Source organism: Saccostrea echinata, unplaced genomic scaffold (genome assembly GCF_033153115.1).
Source record: "Saccostrea echinata isolate AGI-Se365-2 ecotype Australia unplaced genomic scaffold, CSIRO_AGI_Sech_v1 ptg000005l, whole genome shotgun sequence".
In the NCBI taxonomy this organism is placed as follows: Eukaryota; Metazoa; Mollusca; class Bivalvia; order Ostreida; family Ostreidae; genus Saccostrea; species Saccostrea echinata.
In genome coordinates this window covers 18,207,924-18,232,209 of record NW_026889754.1, presented here as the reverse complement: position 1 = coordinate 18,232,209, position 24,286 = coordinate 18,207,924, and the positions used below count along the sequence as shown (strand labels likewise).

General features: G+C 32.0%; 1 protein-coding gene across 1 annotated transcript; it reads right to left on the bottom strand.

The window, feature by feature from the left end:
• Positions 1 to 914: 914 nt before the first annotated feature.
• Positions 915 to 1,579, bottom strand: LOC133180096 (putative nuclease HARBI1). Its single transcript, XM_061314676.1, has 2 exons — positions 1,468 to 1,579; positions 915 to 1,319 (listed from the first exon to the last, which is right to left on the bottom strand). Exons 1-2 carry the CDS (start codon positions 1,577 to 1,579, stop codon positions 922 to 924), a joined length of 510 nt encoding a protein of 169 aa, XP_061170660.1. The 3' UTR covers positions 915 to 921.
• Between the last annotated feature and the right edge of the window lie 22,707 nt (positions 1,580 to 24,286).

Sequence of the window (24,286 nt, the reverse complement as noted above, 5' to 3'; positions counted from 1 at the left end):
CAACTTATAAAAGCATCCTTAAGTGAAGGGGATTCAAGTTTATTCAAGTGAAGGGCCATACCCTCTTTCAAGGAGAGACAATTAAGAATTTGAAAATTTAATGGCATCCTTTAAAAATCTTCAAGAACCATTGAGCCAAAAAGATGAAACATATAAATTAAAGCTTTCTTACATAGTGTAGAGTCGCCCGCGTGGCGCACTGATTAGAGCATCTGCTATAGAGTCGCGGTGTAAGGAGTTGATCCTTACGTCGTGGGTTCGAATCCCACTGCGGAATGTGAACACCGGTCCTTCGGATGAGACCGTATAAGCTGAGGTCCCGTGTCACAGTAGGTGCTGGCACGAAAAAGATCCCTCACTCCTCAATGGCCCTGATTGCCAAGTATAGGTCAAAATTTGCAGCCCTCCACCGGCAAGTAGTGTCTTCTCAATATGAGTGAAAAATTCTCAGGAGGGACATTAAACAACAAACAAACATAGTGTAGATTCAAGTTTGTTGAAATAATGACCCACAGGGGCAGGGTGGGGCCTTAATATAGGATCACTTTTTATAGAAAGATATAGAGATAAATCTTTTAAAATCTTCCAAAGCCATTATGAGTCAAAGAAATATGGAAGCATCCTCAGTTAGTGTAGATGTAGATTCAAGTTTGTTCGAATCCCCCCCCCCCTTTGGGGGATGGGGGTAGGGTGGAGTGTTAGGTTTGGACCACTTATATATAATTTAAGTTTTCAACACTGAACGTATTTCTGCTTTTCTCTAGTCAAAGTGCTAATGTGAGTGATGTGACCCATGGGTCTCTTATCAGAAATGTAGACAAAATTAAATATTTGATTATGATATTCAATACTGGTCTAATTTTTGTTTTGAAATTTGCTTGAGGGTTGATAGTGACACCTTTCAATTCAAACATCAAGACCTCAGAAGAACCCTTGTGTGATAGATTGCCTCTTTGCAATTCCGTCATTTCTGGCTTGTGGCAAAGGACCATTAATCACTTGCTGCTGGCACTCCGCAATATTCAAGTCTCTGCAGTCAGTGCTGATCATGGTGTCCTGTCTCTCCAAACCAATGTTGTGTAGTATACAGCATGCAGTAATGTATGTGACTGCCTGGTCAGGTGTTGTCCGAAGACCAAAATGTAAGGCCTGGAATTTCCTTTTTAGAATTCCAAAGGTTTGTTCTATTACAACCCGTGTTCTGCAAAGACTTGAGTTGAATCTCTCCTCAGATAGGTCACGAGGTGTCAAATAGGGAGTCATTAAATATCTGGTTAGTGGATACCCAGAGTCTCCTAATAGAATGCCATCAAAATCACCTGCATTAAAAATGAAATCTGATTGTAGGTATAATTCCTAACTTGCTAGTAATTGGGCTATACAAAAGAAGATTTTGTATGCATATTAGTTTTAATATAGTGAATATGTAGGTAGTACTGAAAGAAATTACTAAATAAATACATGTACCATTTTCAAATTTTTGATATAAACCAGATGTCCTCCAAATTCTGGCATCATGACAAGACCCAGGCCATCGGGCAGAGAGTGATGTGATGCGGAAATCTGGATCACATACCATCTGGAAAAAAATATATATGCACATGATTGTATAATTATTATTTTTATAAAAATAGGTATTGAAGCTTTTATTTATTTCTTTAAAAAAACATGAGAGAGGTAAATTCAAAGAGATTTCAAAATATTTATATTGTTTTGTGAAATAGTACCTGAACGTTCAGACTATGAAAGCCTTTTCTATTCACATAATCTGCTTCATTAAATTTTGGTGTGGCAATGCGAATTTGAGTTCCATCAATACAGCCAAGGACTTTAGGGAATCCTGACAAAAACCATGAAAGGTAAATAGCAAGGCAGTTTAACAATAATTTATTGCAGTTTTTTCTACAGTAGAACAGAGCTACATGTATATACAAATATATAAGTTAAATCATTATTTAACCCCCATTCATAGGATTTTATTTATTTATTCATTAATTTATTTATTTATTTATTTATCCATTGAGTGTATTTAAGTGCAGTATCAAAATTTGAATTATTTAGGTAGACAATTAATGTGATCCCCCTTTTATAACCTGCTTTACTATTCACTGCTCATAATTAAAAAAAATCACAGAAATATAGTACATATTGAAAATAGTTTCGATAATTTTTCCAAAGTACCTGACTTTTTGCATTCAATAATTACTGTCTGCCTTTGCATTTCTGCATTTCAAAACTTAAGCAGTATAAAAACACAATTTCATATATTTCATACATGTACAGTGAGTTTCTTTTTGGAGTTAGAATCCCGGGTGAGCAATGTACACCTAGCCCACAAAACCCTATTAGGCTATAATTTATTTTCCCTTTTACAATTTTATTATTCCAAAAACTACTGTGAGAAGGAAAACAAAGCAAAACAAAAAAAGTCATATCCTGGGCCTGGGGCCAAAACTATAGTAGCCGAATTTATTAAGGGACGAAACCTCTGGAAACCCAATAATAGTTACGGCCCTTGGAAACTGATCGCTGTTGTGATTTGGTAAGATTTATTCCAAAGAATTTGATTCTCACGGAATACCTGGAAGCACCAAAAATGGGTATAAAACTGTAAAATGGGTTTTTATAAACCTACCAATATTTGAACTGATAATGTTTGCTACTTGTGCTGAACTTTAAGTTCGTAATTGACGTAAAGAACTGTCGAGACTCTACTTTCATTTTAGAATTCTGAGTTGTTTATCATGCTAGTGGCATTACCTGCAATTCTGCGGAAACCTTCCATCACTCGCACAGCCATCTCACCCGCTGGAAACACTATGATTCTCATGAATCTCTGGATGAGTGCAGCAGCTACTGCCTTAACAATACGCCCAGCTGAAGACTCTGAAATGTGTAGACTGTCACTCACTAGTCTCAGATGTGCACCTGATGCAACAAAGCGTAAGAAGAGAAGAACTTGAAGCAGAGGGGAGATGGGTTTATTCCTCTTCGTTTCCCTTTCCAAGGGGTCTCTGAGAGAATTGACAATATAAATAATAGAGGCTGGTCGAAATCTGTATCTCTGAAACACCTCCTCCTCATCCAGACTCTCCAAAGGATTGCTTCTATCCCAAAAAATCCGAGGACGCGGTAAAACTCTTCTTTGCCTTCGCTGTCTTCGTCGATGTCTAACTGCAGCAGCCATTTTGGATGGTTGAGAATAGACTTAAGTAACCTTTTTTGTGTTCTCAAATATTTGAGAATAAAACTGATTCTGAGAATTTTTTTGTTACTCAACTTTTTTATGGCGGCGGTTGAGTCTGAGAATTGAGGAGTTGAGAAAATTCTCAGACTTGAGAACATTCTCAGACTTAAGTATGTTTTATGGCGGTGGGGCCTGTCTTGTTTATATGACATGACAATGTCATGAACAACTGATTTCAATGCATATAAAACTGAAAATGAATCTATACATGGGGCAAAATCCTTGCTTGATTATGGCAGCATATTTTGCTGGTTGGAGTTCAATATCTACCACACATGATCAACGCCACTTTTTGACGTGATTAACTTTTCACACCTTGACTACAAATCGACATTAACTGTGCATCTCTCATCTCTCTGAATCTCTTTTGGCATTTAAAAAACAACTACTCTGGATGCATTTTATTTCTCTGTAGACAGTTTAAACATTCCCCTGGTCTATACCAGGTTTTTTTTTAGGGCAAAACGTTGTAGAATGTCGGAAAGAGAAACCCCTCCCCCTTTTTGACGTCATTTTCAAGCCCTTAATTGTTTGGACACTCATATACGATAAAATTTCATAGAACCTACAAAATGATGTAAAAATTGCACATTTTGCGGAACAATTTTGTCCAATTACATGACTGAATTATCGAGATTTTTGGATGCTCATATCAAACGAGTTTTTCTCAGTTACGCTCAGGTTGAAAAAGAACGTCATGTTCGAGGTTACGCCGTCTATAGACATACCATTTCTTACAAAAACATTACCAATTTCTTTTAAAAAATAAAACTTATGATTTGTGGTTTATTCTATAGATAGAAAAGATGATTCTAACTTAATATTTTAAAATTCATTGATGTACCTAAAACGGTTTTAATTTTATGGCGATAGTCCACGAACTTTTTAATGACCCCTTGTAGTGCTGGGAGCTAGTTTGAGACATTTCTGAAATACTCGTAATTTTGTCAGAATGCTTACAATAGCTAAATAATTCCTACTTTGCTTAAATTATGTTATGTATAAAAATATTGTATTGCCGACTCCCAGCACTTTTTAAAGTATACATCATACAAGCAATTGATATTCCATTTTCAAATCAAACAGTCTAGTCTATGCCCTTTCACTTTCAAGGTTAATAAGGAATGCATTTATCGTGATAGGAATGTTCTTTATTTCTCGGTCGCTGTGCAGCTCCATAGCATCTAGATAAATTGATAATCTATAAAATTGTTTTAAATAAATTACTTCCTTTTAGATTCTGTTTCACCAACATACTGAAATCTCCGCAGGAGAGTCAATAATCAACGTTCTACCATTAGGACCAAAAAACTCAATGAACCCGTTGGGGAACATTTCAACCTTGAAGGTCACAAATGGGAGGACATGACAGTAGTGGTTATTGACATAATCCAAGATGGACTGACGTTCAGAGAAAAGGCAAGAAAAAGTTCTGGATGCACAGGCTTAAGTCATTCCGCCATAATGGTATTAACAAACTAAATTACTTCACCAGGATGAACGTGAACTAGACCAAATCCCGGATTGTAATAAACGCTTCATGAAAAATATGCCTACGTGCAAGTCTGTGTGATTTACACACCAATAATTCACACTAAGCTTAAAAACATTCCTTATATTTACATTTTACGAGTTTAAAAGCACTAATAATATACTCAATATTTGAATTTCTTGCTGCCCTATATCGTAACATTTTTATTTACGTCTCTGTAGCCTCATTGTGACGTCACTTTATCGCGAGTTTCACCGTGTATATTTCTACGCGTGAGTATGCACAAAAATGACTTTTAAATCAATTTCACAGTTCTCTTAGTAGAAAAACACAGCAAATGTAAATATAACGAAGTAAATTAACAGGTCCCCAGAACTTCGCTATAACCGAGTTTTACTGAATATACATTCTCACAGAGGATAGGGAATCTATCAACAAATTACATTTTAGGTTTCTTGGTAAATATGATTAGATACTTCGATAAAACGAAAGATTGTGTTATTATTATTCTCCTTCATAATGTCCATTATTTTTTGATAAATGCAGCAACTTTAGCAAGAGTAAAATGTCTCTCCGACTTTTCATCTTCATCAACAAATTACACATTTAACACGGCGTTAGTGTAATTTTTCTGTCAACAGTCATTTCTTCTCTGCAAAGAAATGATCTCAATTAATAGATAAAGACACTTCATTTTATTCATTCTGTTTTTCTTCTTATTGTGAAGTACACAATTCCCTGTTATTGAAAAGCAACACGGATACATTCAATTATTATAGATCTATAGATTTTTTATAAGGTCAGACGATACGTTCCTCAAATATCTGTTATGTATATCTTCGTCATGTATGAAAAAGATTCAAAAGTTTAATTACCTTCTGATTTCTAAACCAGTTTCTAATCGTCTTTAGAAAATCCAAACACTAAAAAAGTTGATATTGTCAAATTAATTTTTTTTTCCAAAAGGATTATATAAGAAAAAATTATTCTCTGGTATCGTGCACAAATGCATGGTAAGGTACCTCAATTTTTGTGAGTAAACATGTTAAAGTAGCAATATTTCAATGACAAAATTTCAGAAAAAAAATATACATTATTGAGGAACGTATCGCCTGTCCTTAATTTTATTTTCGAAATTTAATATTGATAGAATATCGTCGCCAGAGAATTATAATGTTCTAACTGAATTTTGCAAATTGGAAATTGAAGTTAAAGTTCGGGGATCAATGTCTTTTTACTCATCGCTTTTTGGACTATGAGATAAAGTATAGATACTTAAAATATGCTAATCTAAGGCAAAATATATTTAATGTTACGTAAATTTGAGCAGAAAAATGGGAAAAAAATGACATTGAAAATGGAGATAGAACATTCTATCGGAAACTTTCATGCATTTTAGTTAGAATTAAAATGGTAATGGAGATAGAACATTTATTTTTGAAGAAAACAGATAAAATGTTGAGATTAATTTGAAATAGTAAAGAAAACTCCAGAACAGCAATACAAATTTCAATCAATTTTTTGCATTAGTATATCATCAATGGATGAAAAATAGTATGCATGTATGTATATTAAATCATATTTAAAATATATAATTGCAAATTTTTATGGCATCTGACATCCTTGGGTCTGATAGAAATGGATGACAAAAAGTTGTTAAAGAATCTTCAAAACCTTTCTTCTTTCCTAATTGACATCTACCAGGCAAATGTTTGCTTAATTATAATTCATACTCAGTCCTTTACCAAAATTGTAGAAACCAAGTCACCTGGGTCAATGTTTTTAGGCCTTATGGTTGTCATTGGTCATATATTGAAAATATATTACTTTAATAGCCCTCTAAAACATATAGCCCCTGGTTCAAACCCCAGGGTAGGTCTAAATTGGTTTTATATTGAAAATACATTACACATTGAACAACCTATTACATGTACAAGACAAATGTTGCATATGTAATCCTTACCAAAAACTGTAAAAATTATGGCTCATGGTCCCAGCATTTGGAACCAATCTGGGGCCATTGGTCATTAAGATAAGTACTAAATTCCTTTTCAAAAATTTTGAAATCTATGTCACCTGTATCCAGCCTCGGAATGGGGCTAAGTTTTAATATTATACTTTCATGTAAATTAGTTGAATCTGATTCGTAGAGAAACATTTGTTAAAAAGCATTATTACCCGCTGAATAATGAAGCCACGCCGTCCAGCTTAGCATCCGTCAACATTGCTTGACGACGGGTGTTATTCCAAAAAAATATTGACTGCGCAGAATTATATGCGCCCAAGGTTCACTGTAATATGTATTTATATAAAATATTCAGCATAATATAAGAAGTACTTCATGTAGTTGAGTGTAACATTGAAAATTTTCACCCCTCGAAAACCATTGTCAACCTCCGCTGTGGCTCGGTTGACAATGGTGTTCTTGGGGTGAAAATTTTCAATGTTAGACTCAACTACATGCAGTTTTTATATAATGTATTGAAATGAATTATACAGTGTGCCTGGATTACTAGGAGGAAAGCTGCATAAATGTAATTATATAAGCCTCTCAAAACTAGTTTTGTGAGACCAGAGGTCATGTCCTTTTGTACTAAAACGGCAGTAGCTTCAGAAACTAATAATACTTGGGTGACCATCATCCCATGCTTCAACAATCGTTTTTATAAAACTCTCTCACTGAATTTAGAAATAACACTTCTTGATTATTATGATATTATTGTTAGAGTAAATGTGCATACGTTAAGTACTTTCACAGTGACCCCCCCTCCCCTCAAGTTTTCCATTGATAAAATAATGTGACCAAAGGTTAACATTTTGATTGAACATTATGGAGATAGAACACTCTAATATTTATGAATTTCCATCAAATGGAGATAGAACAAAAAAAATTACTGTTAATAGCTTCTTTATTTTTGTCCAAAGAAACAAAAGGATTTCATATGTAGATAGATCTCAGCGAGCTGATTCCAATGATATGCATAACTCATTTTTGACTATTTTGGCACATGAAACCTTATAATTCTCAGGCAACGATATCACATAATTTAACTTATCTATAATCAAGATATACTTATTAATCATACAATAATAAATTTGCACAAAACAAAATGTTTAAATCATTTTCCGAATTTTAAAATATAATTCATAACGAATATCAAATTCCTTACGAAACGAAACCTTATTGCACAACACATGAATAAAGATATCTATGAGTGTACAGTTGCATTTTCTGTTTCAGGCCAATAACTGTGTTTCTACGTCAGTTGCAGTATGACTTATTTTAATTTAGAAGTTAAAATTAAAGTATACCTGTTCATTTTTTGTCTTCTTCAGACAGCTTTTCATTTATCATCCTAATCTGCCCCATCTCTCTTAGAAATTCATGGCGACATAAAGAATCAAAATTTGCCTGTCTTAGAAAATCCACTTCTTTTACGTATTTATTTTCATTGCAAAGGGAAGAGTCCCCAAGTCCAAAACTGCTGATCTAACATTTGACCAGAATGTATCAACATCAGAGTTGTTTTGAATGGTCATTAATGGAAACTGGTTTCTGGCTATGTGGATCCTTTCAATGTTGGCAGAGAGGGACCTATCGGTAGGGTCAGGATTCTTTCCCCAGCCATTTATATGTGCTGGTATGTTGCAAATAGTTTTTAGTAAAATATACCGCATACTGGTGTCCATATCATCGTAATTTCCAGCATAACTACCATTTCTAGGAAAGATGAGATATTTTTGTTCTGGTTTCAGAGTTGAAAGTAGATCATCATTTTTTAGAATCAATTGTTGAAATGTTGACGATGGCACATGATAACGTAACACGTCACGGAGTTGGTCACTGCAGGGTCCAAGTAAAAGCAGATTTTCTCTGTCGAAGTTTAGAGCAGGGATGGGGTAATCGTAATCGAGTAATCGTAATCGATTGTAATGATTACTTTTTTCCAAGTAATCGGCAGTAATCTGTAATCGAAGAGATTTTCGATTACTTGTAATCGTAATTTAATCGATTACAGCTAAAATTTCCAATGTAATTATAATTACTTTTTCGATTACTTTCGATTATTTTTACATAAATTGTTGTTATTTTGGAGAATCATTTCCAGTCAGTCACACATAAATATCAAATATAAACCACCTAGTGTAATGTTTGGATTACTTAACTTTTATTATCATAAGTTTAATAATGTTCTCAATAAAATTTGCATTATAGACCTACTGGTCTAGTATAATATATATTATTATTAGTAGTATTAAATGCATTTTACATTTGACCCACTGTCGTCTTGCTGCATGTCCTTTTTCATATTTCAGATATTGAAAACTTTGTAGTGTAATAGAAAATTATATATAGCAAAAACAGATTTAAGTGCTATATTAAATAAATAATTTGGTAAATAAACTAAATTGTACTCGGAAAAAAAAGAAGATGGAAATATCGGTACTTATTCATATCTGAAAATGTTTAAATAACTTCTAACTTGTGTTTTAGTAACTTTAAAATTTGCAAAATCATTCTTATGTTAATTTTCATTCAAAATTGTAAGGTTGCATTTATATCAGTGAGAGGTTATAAGTGTCTGTAAGAGAGGGAGTGTGACATTATGTTTGCTTATCTCGGCTAATTAACTGACTGAGACATCCCTGACTTGCAGATAATGAGGTGTAAACTGTGAACTACCTAGTGTTTAACTCTTATAATTCATAGTTCCATTGAAGACAAACAATATTATTAAAACAATTAATAGCTCTCAAAATAGTTATTTCAATACAGAATGAAATTGTGCTATTATAGTTTAATTACTTAAAGACACATTTAATTTACATGACTGTTTATTACTATGAGTTCTAATTTACTTATTTTTTTTAAAAGAAGACACGTACAGGAATATTTAATGTGTTTAAATAGTTTTTGCAACAAGTCAAAAAATATGGAGGTTCAGATCCAAGGTTGAAAGGAATAATTAATTCCTTGGCATATTTTATTGTAGGAATCATGTCTCTATTTTCCATGGTAGAATATCCCTCATTTAGGCATTTAGAGAGAATGTTAGCCGGAATAAAATCTTAAAAGAATCTGCACTGAAACTGCAGGAACACATTCAAACTTCAGTGGATACACATTCTATCATCAACATTACCATTTAAATATTGCTTTGATATTTGAAGGGATAAAAACTTGGAAGTAATCGATTATTAATCGATTACATCTTCCAAAGTAATCGATTACAATCGATTACAGGACAAAAATGAGTGTAATCGATTAATAATCGATTACACAAAATTCCTACAAGTAATCGATTATTAATCGATTACATTTTTCAGTAATCGTGCCCATCCCTGGTTTAGAGTATTCTCTGTATGAGCACAGTAAATCATTGTTCAACTGATTGAAGAAAATATATATTAATATGCTATATTTATAAATTTGTGATCTATTATACATGTAGACTTCAAACAGACATTTATCGTCATTATGTGCATATATGGATCAAGATGGACACAGCATCATGATTAAGATAGGCAATCGATTTAGATCATTTGCCTTGCAATTGCTTGCCTAAAAATGGCACTGTTTTATACAACTAACGAAGATTAATTCACATATCTAACAATTTTAGCACTTCTAGCTTATCTCTTTATTTTTCTTTTTCTTCCTCCTTTTTTAATAGGAATCTGACTTTGAAATTATAATTTTTCTTTTAAAAAAGGGGGTTAAAGTAAGATTGTTTTTCATATAATATATTTTCCTTTCTATTCTCTTAATTGCTTAAGTTTAAAGGTCTATGTAACTGACAAAAAAAAGTGAAATTCTATGAGAAATCGTCAGTGAAACATGTCGCTAATGTCTAAGATTTATAATATACAGTCTGTATTTTTATTTAACTTTATTAAATAATAGATCAACATTACCCTCAAGGATTGTTGCAAAATACATTATTAACACAATACCATTCAGAAATATTATAACAACTTTAAAAATCATAATAACTAGTTAGACGAAACGTTCCTCAATTATATATTATTTTTTCAAAGAATTTATCATACAAGCTTCTTCAACTAGTTTCTCAGAAATATTTGAGGTACCTTACCGAGCATTTTTGCAGAATATAAGAGTATGGTGTTTCCTACATTTAATTGAATTGCAATTTTTGGTATAATTTTGAAAACTGTTGAGAAATCACAGGATAATTCTAGTTATGAGTATTTTTATATATGTTACCGAGATATACAAAGATGTTTTTGAGGAATGTTTCATCAGAACTTAAATGTATTTTTGTTCTTCGAATGCCCCCAAAACAATCAAATGATTTATCATTAATGTTAAAAGACAAATGATTGAATTAATCCCTTGTAACATTTTACGTACTTTTATTTTCCGTCTGTTCCCTTAGTGAAACACAAAAAAATGATCTGGAAAATTTGTCCCTTTTCATCCGAATTGGCAGACAATAAAACGCAATACAGTCAAGAAAGTAATGATCGTCAGATTTAGTGTCCCCTTTACATGAATATACCTGATATGTAACATTCTATAGGCTTTTGTCACTGTTCTTATCACATGATTATGGTATTTAAAAAGTTTAACCCAAGCTTCAAAATTATCATATGAATTCAAATATTTGAAGATCAGCCATCCGTTTACTTCCCTCGCATTCTCTTTTCAGAGAAAGAGATTTTTCCAGCAAGAGCCGGAAAATCATTTTCCCACTTTAAACAATATAACATATATTCATACATATTTTCTGCCCAATCTTAATCACGGTTGATACAAGACAGGCGAAACCGAAACCAAACAACACAACAGCAGTTCTAACAGTTCTATTTATTAACACTTAACAATACATTTGTGAGGGTTGATACAAAAATAATGTTACAGCTGCTATTAAATCTTTAATTATCAAATGTTATCAACAAAACATTTGACATAAAAAGGTCTCTAATTATTTTATAATTGCATTTCATTCGATTATATAAAATACATTTTAAAATATTAAGATAAAGACAACGTTAAGTTGTGTCTCTCGCAGCACTACAAGAATGTAACAGACGCCCTTATGTCGTTACATTTCGGCACTCATTTACAGTTCATCTGCATTTCGTTTTAACCTATCACGAGCTTATTTTTAATAATATTTACTGCTATATTGATATAGACCCTCTTCCTTAAATTTGTAGCATTAAAAGTATCTGAACTTTGTCCAGATGTCATTTTAGATTCCTCCCTTTATGCGTAAATGTGAGGTATCGTCAGATTCAAAATAAGTGCCGAAGATAAAGGTCATAACGGCGTCGCTACATTTTTGCCGTGCGGCGATAGACGAGACCCAACGTTGGGTTTATTTTGATATATTGTAAAGAATTGCATACATACGATTGAAAATTTAAGGCAAAAGTAAAAAAAAAAAAAAAAGAAGAAAGAGTTGTTAGTATGTAAGATTTTTATGAAAACTTTCGATTATTAAAGATTTTACAGCAGTTGTGACATTACTTTTTGGATCAACCTACGTATTTCCGTCGTCATAATAAGATAAGTTTATCATTTTTCTCAAAACCAAAAGTAAATTTTCTTATTTATTAAAACTTATAAGAAAAAATACAAAGATAGAAAGTATATCTAGTTATTCATTGTTCTGCCAGGTTTTTATCGATACAGTATTTACAGCAGTGGGGAAAAATACAAAGATAGATAGTGATATCTAGTTATTCATTGTTCTGCCAGGTTTTTATCGATACAGTATTTACAGCAGTGGAGTTCAAAGTACAACACTCTCATTTGATTTATTATAAAATGGATATTGAGCAAATGCGTATCCTCCCAAATAACCCTGTAATCGTTTATAAATTTTAAAAGTGACGATAACGAGCAATTATCAATTCATAAATCCAGTGAACGAAATAATCGTGAACAGGAAGAAAAAAACAGAAATGATTAAATTATTTTCTTGTCACATTTTACGTAATATTTTGTGTCTGTTCCCTTTGTGAAACGCAAAAACGATCTTTAAATTTGTACTTTTAAAATCATCTTAATTGAATTAAACACACAATGATAAACACTTTTGACTCTATAAAAACCGGTTTTGTTTGTTTGTTTGTTTGTTTTGTTTTGTTTTTGTTTTGTTTTGTTTATTTATTTTTTTTTTTTTGGTTTGGTTTGTATGTTTGTTTGTTTGTTTGTTGTTTTTTTTTTTTTTTTTTTTGGGGGGGGGGTCGTTTTGTTTGGTTTGGTTCTTTTGCTTGCTTGCTTAACACTTAACATATGCATGTTAAAATATTTCTACATGAGTAAGGGATGTTGACGAGGGAAAAGCTGGACATCCCGTTTGTCGTATAGTTTAGTTTTCAATTGTCCACTATTGTCTATTGTCAGTAAAACGTCTAAATATGAATCATATGTGGCAAACTATGTAGATTTTTTTTGTAATGTTGAAAAGAAATAATCAGAGCAGTATAAAATGGGCATGGCATAACAAAGGACATTGCCGTTTATCCACGCTTAAAAGCACAATCATCGTATACGAATAATGTTTGAATACGTGCCAGATGTTATGTATATGTTGCTTTTTAGATATGAAAATTAGTGTGAAATACGATCCTGTGGAATCTGAAGTTTTAAGCTTTATATGGCGTATCTGAGAGAAAAAAAATAAAAAGACGAGTGTAGATGAACATGATATATGTTATTTACGTTCAAATAAAAATTATCACAAATTTTGAACTTGAATAGAATCATGCTTCCTTTATTTAAATTTATTTTAAACTGTGTATGTTAATTAAATGCGGAGTCGGTAAATATATCGATTACTGTTTTAAATTTCTAATATCTTTGAATCGTGATTGATGTAAATTGTGTGATTTACAGGAAAGCTCTATCTTTACATAATGTAATGAAACAAATAGAAATATCTTTATATTATTATTATTATTATTATTTTAGATAGTCTTAACTTAAAAAAAAGCAACATATATGATTTTAACAAGAAAAGGAACATTTGACCCGCCTAAGGAATTCAAAATAACTAACGTTATCTTATACTGTAATAACCTTTATGTAAAACAACTGCTGTATTGGTTTCATTTCATTATAATTCCAGGAATTTTAATTGTTCAAATGAATTCAAGAAATTAAACTTTGCTTAGACATTTGAGTCATGGATTGTAAAAATCACTTGTTTATCAGGCTAGCGGTCCTTTTGTATCTGTAACCATAATTCATAGATTTTGGAAAAGTCACGTGGTTTAGCTTCCACTGGGGCATTCCCAGGTGAGCTGTCGTGTGAGGGACACGTATTTGGAGGGCAGCTGAGTTTTGCTGCATTGACAGTATAGTATATGCAGTATGCAACGTGCAAAACCGTACGTATAACAAAGGCACGGATAGCAAACCGTAGGATGCATATTTTGTATTTTTTAATTTATATTTAGAGTGTATTTGTAAGTATTCTTGTTCATCGATTAACCTAAATATAATCTTGGCTTACATTCACTTGTCAAACGTACCTAAGCAGTCAAGTCAATCGGAAGCGAGAGATACAATATCCCCTTCTTTTATTGTCGACAGTATATTGAATGACTTTATTTTGCGTTACTTTTGAAGATTTCTTTAGGTGTATTTTTGTATTCGATATTTTTTGTAAGTTATTTAATGTGGGCGGAATTAAATAGCCGGAATTTGGTCTCCATATTGATTTGATTGTACAATACAATACTTTATATTTTATCGTGTTTGTTGAATTATTTAGACAGACATATATCATTTATACTTTATGTAAATATTGTTTCAATAGGTGTTGCTATTATAATGTGTTGCCTAATTAGATGACTTATAAGTCCTGTAAATTGTAGTGTTTTTACTTTGTACAAACGTTGCCTAAGTTGAGCAGGATTGTAGAAGGCTCAACATCTCCTTTCCACAAATTTAGGGACTGCAGCCCCACAAGTAATAAAACGATTGATCGACGGACTGTGCTGAAATTTATTGATGTTATTAGATACATGAAAGTCAATCTGACAGAAATTTGAGCTTATGGTAATCACTATTGATTGTGTCAAACCTGGATGTACAGAACTGTACAAGTGACCATTAATTTACTGGCAACAATACTCATTACTATAATATATCACATATATAAAGTACCATTAAGCTGATAAGGAATATTCTGCCTGTCGGTCAAATTAATTAGGTTAATTGATTTTTCTCTTATAAATAAATGTGAATGAGGACGATGCGCAGGTGTGTGCGAATGTGAGCGTGTTTATGTGAATATATAATTCTTTCTTATGTTAATAGATTTCTATTAAATGGAACTGTCCTAAGTGTTTTTGGAGATAGCCGGGCTCAACCACGTTCATGGTTTCATATGAACTTGATTGATGTTTTCATTGAATAACAATTTCAATGAATAAACTGATGCAACCATATCATCCAACGCTTTCACTCCACTACTTATTGCGTTTGCTATCATTGAATTCTTAACATTCCTTTTATATACTTAATGCAGTGAATGAATTTTTATGCAAATTGATGTTATGCTTTTTTGTCCGACTATAACTATTTTCAATTTCAACATAAAGCCAAAAAAAAAATCTTCTGTTTGTTTTTGCAGATTGTTTGCTTCTTATATTATTTCGGGAAAGAAATGTTATCAACTTTAAAGATAAATACTTGAATCTGGAATAATAAATGTGTATTTTGAAAATTAACAAGATTAAATATATATATTTTTTTATACCTGGACGATAGAATCCAATCGACTGATGTTTTCAACCGTCATATCACAGCCAGTGTGCAGATGGATTCCTACGTTTTATGGTGTATCACACAAACATATTCTGAAAATACCTGTTAGGTCCATTTTAGGTTACTCTTAAATAGAGATAGGCCGTATGAATTTTCCTATCTCTTATATCGGCACTGGGGTATATGAAACATTCGCATTCGTTACACTTGTTTTTACATTGTCGCTGCTGTGAGTAGCATATGTGTGTCTTACATTGTCCCTTTTATTTACGTTTTATTTTCTTAAACGTGCATTTTGTTTAGATCCTTTTTTTTCACTTTGACCCTACAATTGATATAGAATATATTTGGAAATTTTTTTTTGGCAGAAGCAAATAGAAGCCATTCTTGTCACGTCCAAGTATAACACGATGACAATGAAGGGGATATCTTTTCAGGTGTAGTCCGTAAAATAAAGTACATTGAACGCTGTACAAAGCTGAGGCCTATAATAACGGCTTGAGATCGACGGTCATGAGAAATCTAATACGGCGTGCAAAGATAACTCCCATCCTTTTAAGAATCATGTTCAGTTTTAAAGGAGTAACAATGATACTAAGTTCAAGTATCATTTTAATGCCCATTTGTTAAAGTAGTTTCTTTCATTTAGATGTAGATGCAGATGGTCAAAATAATATTATTATCACTTTATAAGCAAGGCACAAAATGACAATGAAACTGATTTTCATATGAGGAATTTAAAAGTACAGGAACAACATCCGTGAATTACTACACGTCTTGAAATGAGATCGCCTTGCATCACGTCTCCGCATAAGTCAATTTCTTTGCGAGTTTAACAAAATCGATGGAATTCTTTAGTGCTTAAAATGGTTTTCAACAAAGACCACTGAGTACTTCATTTTTAATAAAAGTTGATGTTAAAACAGATTTCTGTTTAGTGTAGGGTGTTGCTTTATACTTCAGTGTTATTTTTCCTATGAAAGTGGGTTAAATTATCTTTAGATTATTTTTGTGAAAATTATAGCAATGTTGCTTTATCATAAATTAATCAATCGTTCGATGAAAGCTGTCAGCAATGAAATTGTCTAAAATGATTTTATGATCTTGTCTAAAATGATATCAAATAAAGCAGTATTTGCGTAATACAGAAGAAAACGTATCATACATAATGAGATGTGAAAAACAACACTAAACATTATATGTATTCAATATTCACTGTAGAGTATTAAGATGAAAAATAGCTATATAATTATAGTTATTAATCATGCATAGTGTGTGCATTGAAAAATCTTACGTAGAAGAAGAATCATATGCATGTGTTCCCTTCCATACATCCTTGTGTGTGTGTGTGTGTGTGTGTGTGTGTGTGTGCTTAGGTGAACATCCATTTTTCTTCTTTTATCAATGCCCCTCACGAAATTTCAATTGATTCTGTGATGTAAACCTGAATTTTTGTGAGGTGATATATGACCATTTGCCCTTCAAACCCTGCATTATTTGAGCAAGAATCTGTCGTTGTGTTTAAGGATTGACTGGAGTAAAATCCTTTAAACCTGCGCACAATCGAGAAGAAACTGTTTGTTGCAAATTAAAGAATAATATATCAGAATTAACCCTCCAATTTCATCCCCCCCCCCCCCACAAAATAAAATTTAAAAAAAAGATAAAGGTTCCAGAGTGGTAAGAGTTGAATCCTTTAATTGTGCTGATTTGCAGAATCATGAAACTTTTCTTACAAACTCCCAAATATAAGAATATCTCCAGATTTCACATAAGAAAATTGCAAGCTGTAGCTTGAAGTCTTTTGTTCTTGACATTGTCAAAAATACCTGAATATGAAGACGCCGTTGCATTAAAATATACATCCTCATCCGTAGTGTTACGTTGTTAAATGTATAGATTGTCAAAATTTAACAGAATTAACTTTTTGGCATGCGTATTATATATTTAAAAATGTTGCAATACTGATAAATAAGACTAAGCAAAGTTATTGTTCATATTTATCGATATAAAACAGTGCCTTCAATTGAAAAGCTACAGTGGTAAAATCAAGAACTAGTTTTCTTTGATCTAACTAAATGGACAGTGCAAAGTAAAGTTTCTCAAAAAGAACGAGACAAGTTTACCTGTAGGTGTCAAATAAGCTAGCAATGGGAGTGTTCGATACCGGTAAAAATGTTTGTTAGTTATAAGCCTCAAACTGACCATTATATTATATAGTACATATGTATATTTGTAAGTACAAAGAATATTTTACTCCTCAGCGCTAACGTGACTCGGACCGTCTAATATCTGCCACAATGGACAGTTTTTGGCTCATGACAATTGTTAAATGGAAGTCTGACGTTGTTCAGCTTCAATCTTATCATGATTCGTCCTCCAAATTGTTTGACACTTCTGTTCTCTCCAAAGAAATTACAGATTTAAAATTTTTGATGTTCAAATTCTGGACTTTTCAGAGTCATTTTTGAAGATGATTAATTAACTAATTAATCCTAATAGATAGAAAAGTACCAATTTAAAATTTTTACTTGAGAAGTATTAATAACATAAGCTTAATGTTTCAAACATGGGTCACTCTCTTGAGTCACAGGTATAAAAACAAACAGAAAATGAAGTTTTATAATATGGATATCTAAAAAAAAAAAAAAAACAGGAATTATTTCTGGAAAAATCTGTTTTGACATGCCTGAAAAATACCAAAAGTTTAAAAATCTTGAAGTCTTGAAGAAAAGTTCGGGCAACTAACAGAAGAGCTTGTTCCTCGATGTACATCTTGCATTTTTTTTTCCTACATAAAGTTAATTTGTTTTCTTGTCAAAGTATGTTTTCTCTTCATAATGAATGTTGTGGTGTGGTTTTCTATTTATCTTCGTACATGTAGCAAACGATTCTGTGTCTTGCATATCTTTATTTTAACTACAGCTTTGATATTATATTTCGAATGCATCGTTTTCCTGAATAAAACCTTGCACTTTATTGAATGAGGTTATTCCTCATTTCAAGCAATTTGTTTTTCTCATACTTTGTCCCGGTTATTTTCTTACAAATAAGCTTTGCTAGCAATTTATAAAACGGGGATGTAAGTACACGAATCGTTCTTCTTTGTTCTTTAATCACAGGTTGAAACCATCAGTTAACTGAAAGGTTACTGAAAGTTTCCTTTAAGGTACCTGAATGGAGAACTGTGCCATTCCAGACCTTTCAGTGATGATCCTTCAGTTGCTGAAAGATACAGTTGCATTCTGTGAAAATCGGCAAAGTTGGAGCTTTTGATTCAAATGAGTCGTAGAAATCACACCATAAAAGATTCCTTAACGTTTTTTAAGGTCATACATGTATCAGTGATTATGAGCAGAAAGTACCAGTCTTATTAAGTGTGATGGGACAGAAAGAAATCATACTTTTTAAAATTATTGAAACGAGGTCAAGGCTAAGGAAAAAAGTTCCCTAAGGAACCATGTTCGTACAAAGGTATCCGTTCTAGCAGAAAACATTCACGTACATACGTGTGACTAACGTCGCAGTGAATGGTAGAACTACACAACTACAATTAATTGAATATTTAGTTGATAAGTGATTTAGCTTTTTGAAAATCCGCACAAGGGGTTCTCCTGACAAGATTTGAAGTACCCAACTTCTGACCAGAATTTATTTAATTCAAGTGATTTTCTAAAATGAACACTTCTTTCTGTCATCGTATAAATCACCAGTCATTTCAAACAATTATCATGAGAGAGAGAGAGAGAGAGAGAGAGAGAGAGAATATAACTCCAAGGATCAAATTTGAGAATCTACAGGCGTCTGGAAATTATGGATAATGAAATCTTCTACTGAAATTATTGACGTTGGTGTGAAAGTAACATGACGTTTTTATTTACCTGTTAAAGTATCATTGATGAAATATGTGGAGATATATGTGATATAAATGAAGAAACAAAATACTAAGAATTGACTTAGGTTCTTAAAAATTCATACATGACAACTTCTAACCTAGCTCTTTAAAAATCCACGAAAAACTCGAAATGTATAAAAATGCCATAAGGGTCCTTTTCCCATGGGCGAACTCAATTATACAAACGATACTTATTATAATTATGGAAGATTTTAAATAAACATATTTTGTAAAAATCTAACATTTGTTGCATAATTCGACTATCGTAGATTGCGAAATAAATTTTCAGACAAATCTCTGTAATATACGATTTGTTTCGATGTTACCTTCTTATAGATTCTACCTCGTATTATTATTATTATTATTATTATTATTATTTTGGAATTAAAAAGACCTTTCTGGACTTAGAGTGCAGTAAAGATTTCGGCGTCGTATCACTAATTACCTTCATACTTATTTGAGATAATTGGAAAATAAATAAAAATTATAATCATAAAATTTTAAAATGTTAAAAAAGGGAGCTTTGCTTTCAAACAATTCTTTGTAATTTATTTTGAGATATATGGTGATAAGAAAGCTGCTATCTGAAACTATTTAACAGTGTGATTTCATGATCTTGGATTGTTCACCAGCTCCATAGTGCATCAGTTAAAAAAATCTAAAATAAATAAATAGATGCAGAAAAATATTATTTTCTGATAAAAGTTACTGTTGTCTTAATGTTGTTTAGATATATGTCAACTTGAAGAGTGACTGTATTATGTTTAGGAATCCAAGTAAGATAAATTTGATGAAGAATATTTCCCTATAGCTTTACACAATGCTGAAGAGAACGACAATGACAATGAACACGTTGATATTTTTTTTCAAATGCGCTCGAAAAATAAGAATATTTGATAGAATATCAAGAAATTATGTTTAATTTATATTTTAATTATCTCTCTTTGACTTCTACAACATTTTAGTACAACATGAAGATTTTGACTTAAGCTTAAAATGTTTTATGATCCTGGGGCCAGGCTACTTAACTGATAAAACAATGACTCTGAATGAAAAAAAAAGAAAAAGAAAAAAACATCGGTGTAACTCGAATTATCCTCAGGGATATTAAACATGTGTCTTTTTTGCAATCTTTAGATTCTTTAGATTCGCAGTTTTTGGTATAGAACCAACAGTTCCTACATAAATTTGAAGGAATGTTAAGTTTCTTTTAGATATATATTTGAAGATTCCTTTTCTGATCCCATGTGTTCTATATCTCAAAATGTTCTGTCAAAAACTGTAAAACCTGTGATATTTTGATTATTAGCTCTTCGTTTTCTAATAATCTTACTGGACAGAGCTTCTATACCAAACGTTGGGAAAATCTGAATTGCAAATCTTCTCATGTTGTATACGGAATAGAATGTGCCCTTTGTGGGCCTACTTATGTGGATGAGAGCAAGTCAACACAGGTTACTAATGAGGTATTTGAAATTTTAAGACATAATTTTGCATGAAAGACATTGTATAGCTTGCATATCTTCTTTTGTAAATGGTAATATATATATCCAGGAATGTCAGTTCACTAGTATTGGACATGTCCTCTGCATATGATATATTAAGTATTAAATTATGAATAAAATTTTATGTTTGTATTTAGGAAAGGGTTTGTAATTGTTAATAAAATTGTTCTTAAAAAGAATATTCCACCTTTTTTTTTTTTTTTGCCGATTTATAAATGTTTTTGTCAACATGGAGGCTTGAGCTATTGAACTGCGATGGGGATACCTGTATGTTTTACCCAATCTCTCTGTGAAAAGGCAGATGACCAATGCATTTATCGTGCCTAACAGATACTTAAAGCATCGACTGTTATAAACCAAGACAAAAAATTCAGGGTGAACACATTAATTATTCTAATAAGGAGCTTTACATGAGTTTTGAGCTTTATTACTTTATTAGGATAATGAGATTAATTCTTGAATATTTTCTTAGTTTTAACCAGTAATGTGTACTGTAGCCTGTAATTATTCGAAATTATCCTTCTTCTTGTGATTTATGTTCAAAAGAATTCATTTGTCATGTGCAATGACATAAAATATAGACCGTCTTAAGTTTAGAACAGTCGTGATTTTGTTTTTGGTACAAGAGGGTACATGAGTGTTTCACATCCTATCTCAGTAAAAAGTATAGATAATCTATCCATTTTTTGTGCTTTTGAAGTAGATAAAATATTCCTTAATGTAAATCAGGGCAAAATTGCACTGTTAACACATTAATTCTACGAGTAGGAGCCTACCTTAATCTTAGAATTGAGAAACATCTAATTATATAGTATATATTTTGACATTTCAAATCTTTGCACAAATATGCATACCTGAAAAGATAAATTGTAGGGAAATGTATTTCATCTTAATTGATAAATTTCAAGCACTTACGAAAAATAGAATGTTCATAGAATTTTTTTTGTGTACTCCATATAGCTCCCACAATAATATTTGTCAATTCATTTATTTCGACTGTTAGCTGTCGTTAAAAAGGCTATAAATAAAACTAAACATTATTTTCATTATACTGTATGCTCATCTTTGAAATTTAGTCTTATGGGGCATGTTTTTGGAGGAGAACATGTGTCTTAATTCAATGGAAGTATATATATGACAGTGTATAGCGAATCTTCATGAATTTATCAGAAAACTAATAATCTTTTTCACTAAAGGTGATTGGTTTTCAGGGCCCGTAGGAAGCAATTTGACTTTGAGGGGGCTCAACCATACATTTTCAGTGGGGGGGGGGGGGCACTATGAAGTACCAAAATTCCTTGACAAGCAAAAAAAAGGTAAAAGGTCATCAGACGTTATTCGTTATTCTTGAGGGGGCAGAAGCATATAGTAGCTATGTTTTCTATAGTATTCTATATATCGGCAAAATTATTGCCCCCCTCCCCTTGCCCCCCCCCCGTTCCTATAGCCGTGGTTTTTTGCAGACACCATCAATCATTTTGCTAGTTGTTTCAACATTTCTGGCTTTGACATGTATAGGCATGTTCAAAAGAACCATTAGCAAACGAGTGAAAAGATGCTGCAAACGTAAAGGCAGGGAAGAAGACATCATCGATTTATCATCAAATTTTTGGGGAAAAAAGAGCTATATTCAATCCTCTGTCCCACAACACGACCATGGCTATAATGACATGCAATCTATTTCAAAATTTAATGACAATATGGACATGCAAATTATTTATGTAGTTGCTGAAAGGATGTATTCATCCCTTGATGTCGCATTGATGGAGAAGTATTGAACAGTAGACCTTTGACGGTTCTTAGTAATTCTTTTGTTTAAAATCAATATAAGTATTTAAGATTGTTCTATATACTAGCAAACGAATACACCTTGATCCAATTCATCATAGAATTATGCTAAATACATATAATGTCTCCTTAATTGAAAGTCTCTAATGAAATAAACAGAATACGACAACACAATGAAATTCCATTGAATTATCAAAAAAAAAAAATGTTTCCTTACATGTATTTATTAAAGGTTACTACAAATAATATGATTAGATTATTTTAAAAGAAAACTAAGAACACCAAGAGAAAAATCCCAATTTGATGCATGTTTATTGCAAGATAAACTTTTATGTTATCTATAACACAAAATACAGACAGTATACCTGAACATATTAGTAACGCGGTAGTTTCATTAGAGAGAAGATGTTGCCGGTAATGGAAGCTCTATTTATTGGGACCCTGTTTGTCTCACCGTCTGAAAGCTTTGGTATTATGCTTTATGCTTATATTTTTTTTTAGTCGTAGAATAATACTTCTCTATAATTATCTATGCTTTTATACTGGTAAATAGGGATTTTTTTGCTTTGAATATTATAAACATTCAACTGTTTTTAACTGAAAATGTCAATTGTGTAGGTGCCTTTTTCTGGTTTAATGAAAGAAGTGAAGATAACGAACATTGATCAAGCAAAAAGTAAAATAGGCAATACAAATTTGTGAACGGGGCAGAAAACACAGACCCCGGGAATTCCAGAGGTAAGATCAGGATCGACATATGAATGGCAATAACAATTGTTAATTGATAAAACTTTATCGATATATCTGAATGCCGAATTTAAGCAGGTGATTTCGTCTTCTCATGTGGACGTTTTTGAATAAATTTGAGACGTTTTTGAATAAATTTTGCTTCATAGAAATAGAAAAAAAAAACAGGTCTGCTAATAAATAAGCACATTTAGTGCTCATCAAATTCGGAGAGATCGGTAAAAGTCCTGTTCTCCGAAGACTACATAAATGTTATCAATGAGGAACTCATGCATCTTTTAGTATCAATTCAGAGTATTTCAGTGTATAGTGATTATTAGCTAAGTTAGCTAAGCATGCGATAATTTCCGAGTTCCATTTTTATTAAAGAAGCAGTCATCTATGACATCAAAAATCCTAGTTTTTAATTTATCGTGAGGAATGGATGTATAAAGTGTAGGAAAGTGGTACGTTTAAATGTCATTGACTTTAGAAAACTTGGTGATTTCCATTTTTTTAAAAGTTCTTTTTGAGTTTTTGAGAATCCAAATCTGATTTACAAAACTTCTACAAGATGTTGCAGCACAGTACGTATACAGATTCTCCTGTACGGTAGATAATAATTTTGTAAGGATTAAAGAGAGGGCTTGGAAGAACATTTGCTTGACCCTGCAATGTATATTCGTAGGCCTTCTAACCTACAGTTAAGATAATGAGCCTCACAAATAGTGATGATATTGTTAAAAGCCATATCTGTTGGAACCAAAACAAACTGTACATGTAGTCTTTCTTATTCTTATATAATCACCGATTTAGTAAAAAAAAAAAAAAAAAAAAAAGGAGGGATATATGGTTCATATATTGCCTTTAAACTTTTAAATACAAT